General features: G+C 35.4%; 1 protein-coding gene across 2 annotated transcripts in view; it reads right to left on the reverse strand.

Moving 5' to 3' along the window:
- The window catches only part of SELENOF (selenoprotein F), a 28770-nt gene that overhangs the window by 21470 nt on the left and 1300 nt on the right, over window positions 1-6000 (reverse strand). For both annotated transcript variants that reach the window (XM_080406671.1, XM_080406672.1), the window contains exon 2: window positions 4253-4420. In XM_080406671.1, coding sequence (XP_080262797.1) covers window positions 4253-4405 — 153 coding nt within the window. In that variant the 5' untranslated portion in view covers window positions 4406-4420. The remainder of the gene's footprint in view (window positions 1-4252; window positions 4421-6000) is intronic.

Raw genomic sequence — 6000 nt, forward strand, 5'->3', positions numbered from 1 at the left:
GAAAAATAACCCTAGATTTCTCACTGTCTTAGCAATGCAGAGGCCAGACATTTCAATAAATTGTTAAACCATACTTTGACAGCTTGTATTTTGACAACCCTGAATATGTGCACAAGATAGTTGCTAAAAATGTCAGGATTTTATGTTTTTGCTTGAATTTTTACAGTGGCACTATTATTACCCATCTGTATGTAACTTTAAAAGTATGCATATAGACTTCTATATTGTTACGTTTGCCTTGATTTACAACAGAATCATAAACTATTTAGAAATAGCATATGATAGACACATGCGATGTTACCCATGACAACTGGCCATCTACACCATCCATCCTCATGTCTCAAATTTCCTGGCCAACTTTTGTTTACATCTGATGTTACATTATCCAATTCATCAAACACCATAACAATAACAAATCAAAGTGCTGAAATTCAACACATCTTAGTGAGCAAAATATATTTCAAAGCTCCGTTTAGCAATATTGATTACTTTTAAGGGTTGTAGCAATCCTGCACAGTGCAACTGTGAAATTTAATGTATTGCAAATTTCATTACAGAGTTGATTCTTAAAATCAATTTGGATTTTGACATGCATATATTGTATATTATAATCTTAGATTTATCTCAACAATTAATGGAATATGCTTATCGCTATGTCTGAAGTGATCACACAGCATAAGTGAAGCTGCAGATGGAGTGCAGCTATTTTCAGCTACTGCAAAATATGGACAATCTCTCCTGCTACTACAATTTCACGCACAGTTAGCTTCACCTCCATTTCATCCTTCTACATTTTACACACCAGCAGTACTCTGCATCTGACAGACTGAGGCTTAAAACTTGCAGCTGTCTAAAGCAATACTGTTTAAGCTACCTTCTAAATTAGTCTGGAAGTGAATACAAAATCTCTAGAAGAGGAGAAAATACCCAAAATAATTTTTTCATTTTACCCACAGTACAATTATAAAGTAATAAAAATATTTCATTGGACAGGTGTCAGCAGAAGTTAAGAGCAAGACAAACACTGAATAACAAGATTACCTCACAGCTATTTTCCACAATGTCAATTCACAAAATACTGGACCAATAACAAGACCAGGGTTAATAAACATTTTTCAAGGATATGAAACAGTTGAAATCTGTCAACATCTCATCTGAGGTTGCACTGATGCTGTGCAGCACAAAATATTTTTAGGACTGGGCATATTTCACAGATCATTTGTGAACAGTAACAATGACAGACAAAAATTCTCAGATACACATGGTATCACCTTACCTTTAATTTTAAATTCTCGTTTAAAACTCAGGCACAAGTTGTGCAATAAAATAACTCTTGCTTTCTAACACTTGACACATACTTACAAGGAGAATTAACTTTGAATCCTGAAGTCTGTCCAGGAATTCTAGTAGTTTGCAAGTTTGTAGCTCAAACTGCAAACATGCTGTGTCACATGATCGGAACAGTGACCTGCCCACATAATGAACAAGCTAGGTCATGTACTGGAATCATGCTTCGGAAAAAACCCCATAATCATACACTTTGATGATGTTCAAGCATGTAGTCACAGCATTAACAACACCCAGAGCATGCTCTGGAACTCTGCAACATATAAAGCTGCTAATCAGCAAGTTAGACATCTTACACTTAGATGCAAGTTGTTAGAGTAAGATTTAAAAAAAATCTTCAAGGAAGAGGGTAGGAAAAAAACCCCAAACTTTTAAAGACTTTCAACATCTATTCACTCTTGACTATCAAATTTTCATTAGAAAGATTTCTATTATAACCTGAAAAAAAACAGGGAAAGGGGAAAAATTACAGCAAAAGGCAGCATTCAGTTTTTCCATTCTTCATGCATATCATGAGAATACTACTTTAGCAAGAAATTACTATGCTCAATTACAGACACCTATTACAACCAGCACTATGATAAAATACAAGTCAATCCAAAATGTGATGATTCTGAATACAATCTGTTAGTATTTGTGGTCATTCTTCCCAACATTACTTTTCCACTGGCTAGTCTTCAAGGAAGATTACTCAGTATAAATTTAAAAAAAAAAAATGAAAAAAGCTTCCACAATCAGAAAATACAAAAATATATATTTCCAAGTAGTGGTAACAGTATAAAAAACCTTCCACCTTCTGAAACAGCATTCAAAACATTAGAAACAATGCTATAATTTAGCACACAGCCATAATGTTACAACAATCCAGTATTTCTATTCACACACACCGTATGGTAAAGCCTGCACTCGAAACTGGATATGAAACTGCATGAAAATATTATCATAATCACTCCATGCTGATACTTAACATGCTAACTCCAGATCTCAAGTATAACTTGTTCTAAATTTCTTACTTCCATGACATTTTTGAAAAGCTAAAATACTAATCAAGATGTACATTTTTCTGTGCTATATCAGGAAATTGTTCATATTTACCGCAAAGCGCAAGCAGAAAATGAAACTGGGTAAACCAACACAAATAGATTAAAACCCCTAAAACTTATAATACACAATTTCTTGGTTCCCATGAATATAAAACAAATACTGTTCACTATGTGAAGGGATTTGTTGAACAACCCTGAGACCTCATCTAGCCCTATGCTATTTGTTCGACTACATTCTGCATGACTAAAATAGAAGTTTTGAAACTAGAAACATTTATAATGTAAAGCCCTGACCACAAAATGGCATTTGATTAGTCTTACTCAAAAAAGTATGATTATCCACACAGTGAAATCTAGGTCTGATTCACGATAATCATAAATATCTACTGATTTAAAATATTTTGGTTGACCCAGCTTTTATTCCTGTAACGTTTACAATACAAACTATGTTACATCCTTGAGTAAATTACTGATAAATTGATAAAGACAGATTATTTTTTTCCTCAGAAGTCACACTGACAGAAATGCAACAACTCCTCTAGCTTATTTTCCCAACAAATGACAACAGAAATTATCCTGCTCCACAAGTGCTTGTGCTGTATCTTATGCACACTGGTTGTGGTACACAACCACAGCACAACTGGAGATGCCTTCCTGTTTTTCCATTCCGTTTTAGTGCATTTCATTAGATTTTATCCTGAAACTGTTCAGCTTTTGCGTATGTATAGATATATACATACATATACACAAGAACTATGGCATTTTCCAGAGACAACTTTAGAAGATTCCTATATCTAGTAAAGAAAAAGTCTTATATATCAAGTCCCATAAGGATTGTACTGAAATATTGCTCCAAGCATTCTTTTGTCAATATATGAAACCGCACAATTTATACTCTTGCCTCTTACCTTAATAGCCTGCCAATATTAAGGAACTACTAATTATCAATTCTCTGCAAGTCTCAAACACTTGTTTCTTTATATTTATTATATTGTACCTAACATTGTAATCAGTAATTTTATTAAAAATTTTAGGCACATTTTTTCTTCAATATTATGGTGAATTTAATTGACAGGAGAAATACGTTAGATCTCCTCATTATTTTCATGGTGTCAGTTATATAGCTATCTCCCAGCCATTAAAAATAATTTCAGCATCTCTTCTCCATGAAATCTCTACTTTCCTGATAAATCACTGGTCTTCAATGTATTCTAGAGTGCTTTTTAATTAAACATATTTGAAAGCATAGGTTCTTTTCAAGAGCTCTGTAAAAATTCTTCCTTGCTGATGTACCTTAAGATACATAAGGTTTTGCCTTAGCCTAACTGCCTGAAGCACAGCATGGGCTCCGAGCAGGATCATTCCCAGTATTTCTAGCTGTTAGAACTTAGCTGTTCCCATCACTGCAGAATGGAATTGAGCAGTCCCGCTTCTGTCAGGTTTGTGCCACTTCAGGAACTGACCTGACAGCTACACTAGCCTTTTGTTTCTCAGGACTGAACTGAACTATCCTGGCCTACCCCATTACACCATGGTCACTGACCGAGCAACAGCTGCAATCAAGGACACCTGTCTCCTCATCCTTTTTTTTTTTTTTTTGCCCCCTTCAAATCCCATACATATTTCAATGTAAAGAAATTGGACATAGCTCCCATTAGTCACTTCATGCTAGAGAAGGGCTTGTACAGGGGCATTATTTTAGAGCAGTATGGCAAGTTGCAAATCTAGTCCCTACGTATACTGGACTATTGAGAAAAGTTGCATTTTCCTCTTGAGATTATACTCCAGATTGTGCAATAATTTAACACGTTATGTTTATATATGTTAAAAATATATGACAAAGGACTTGTTCCAAAACCCACCTTTCTAGTTTCCAGCTGAGCTTCTTCTTGGCAGCACTGCCTGCAGAATGGATCCAACTGATTCAGATTGAACTGTCCAAGAAGGTTGCAAGAACTGCATAGCAAGTTACTGGAGAAGCCCAGCTCTCTGCAAGCTTCTGATGACAACTGCATTCCATATACACTTACCTGAAAATCAATACGTTATACTTTAGTATTAAATTTGATGTTAAAAAAAAAAAAAAAAAAAAAAAAAAAAAAAAAGGAAGATAAATTCTTTCATGATTAGGAAGAACAACTAAGTCTCTTGCAACTATTTTACAGTAATAACTAATGGTCTGCTCCTAAGTGCAAAACACCATCTTATGGTCTTAACAATGGTCTTGAACTAATAGCAAAAATTCTACACACCCATAATACATATATTTCAAGGTATCAGATCTGCCAAAATTCATTTATATACACTTCTGACAACTACTGTTTTTCCACAGCTAGCTCTAAATTAAGAAAAAAACAATCATAATGAATCAGCTGAAACACACACAACTACAGCTCTCTAAAGCCCGCTCTTTCAAAACAATTTCAGTAAAATTCATATCACTGAAAACACACTTGGAAAATAAGTGCAACAGCTAAGCTTGGGAAAAGCACAAACAGGGAGTGACAGAATAGACTGCTCAACAAGGCATACAAGTAGAATTTTAATTTCATGTTTGCATTAATGTTACAGGAAAATTGCATATTAGAAGTGGAAGCGCAGATAGAAACCTGCAATTCTGATTTACTAGTAATACATTAAAGTAGGCAACTCAATTACATGTCTTCTATGTAAAACACCGGTTCTGTTTTTAATGAGCAGCAAACCCATTTTTACCAACTATGCCAACACTTAGAATATTTGGGGGTTGTATTTCTCACACCCTTGCTTAAACCTTTCTTTCCAGCTGTATTCTAGTGAGAGGGTGGGGAAGCAAGAGAGGAAACAGTTTTTGCAGATGCTTCTCAGTCTGGGTAAAAGCCCTCAGGCAAAACCCACATCTAGAACCCCAACAAAACAATCAGCCAGCACCTCTGTGTTCAGAGAAAAGTGAGATGATACCAGCAAACTGGACTGGATGATAACAGATCAAGAGTCGGAAGAAGTATGCTGGGCCAAACAGAAAAATATAGAAGAAAAACTAAGTTTGTCCTTCAGCAAACCAGACTTCTCTTCACATTCACCTATCATTTAACATATACAGCATAACCAAGTACGGCAGAGACAAAACCCATTTCCTCTGCTGAAGTGGCCAACCTATGGCCAAAAGAAAGACATGTCACTGATGTGACAGACAGGAAGCGTTATGGATTAGGAACCAGTAGAAAATATTAGGTGCCTCATTATTCTGTTTCTCTGTATCTGCTAAAAAAGTTAAAGCATGAACAGAAAAGTATAACGTACAGAAAGTTATTCTGAAATTACTATTTTGTCAGGCAGAAAGCTATTTTTCTTCTTTCTAAAGGACACTTAAAGTAATTTCTAAGTACGACAGCAGGCAAGCAAAAATCAGATGCTCTTATGCTATTCCTCACATTTTTGAATCTGTGCACCTGAGAGCAAAAATGGCTTTACTGGAATTGTCATTTTGCTTCCACCAGCAACACTCTTCGCACCTTTCCCCAACAGAGCTCTAGAGCATCTGCATATATAGGGTCAACACTCTCCTGTTTTGGGGGGAGGGACGACCAACCAAAAAACAACGTATGAAAGCAATAAAAGTCTCCATTAC

Source organism: Falco punctatus, assembly GCF_963210335.1.
Source record: "Falco punctatus genome assembly, chromosome: 11".
NCBI classification, from domain to species: Eukaryota; Metazoa; Chordata; class Aves; order Falconiformes; family Falconidae; genus Falco; species Falco punctatus.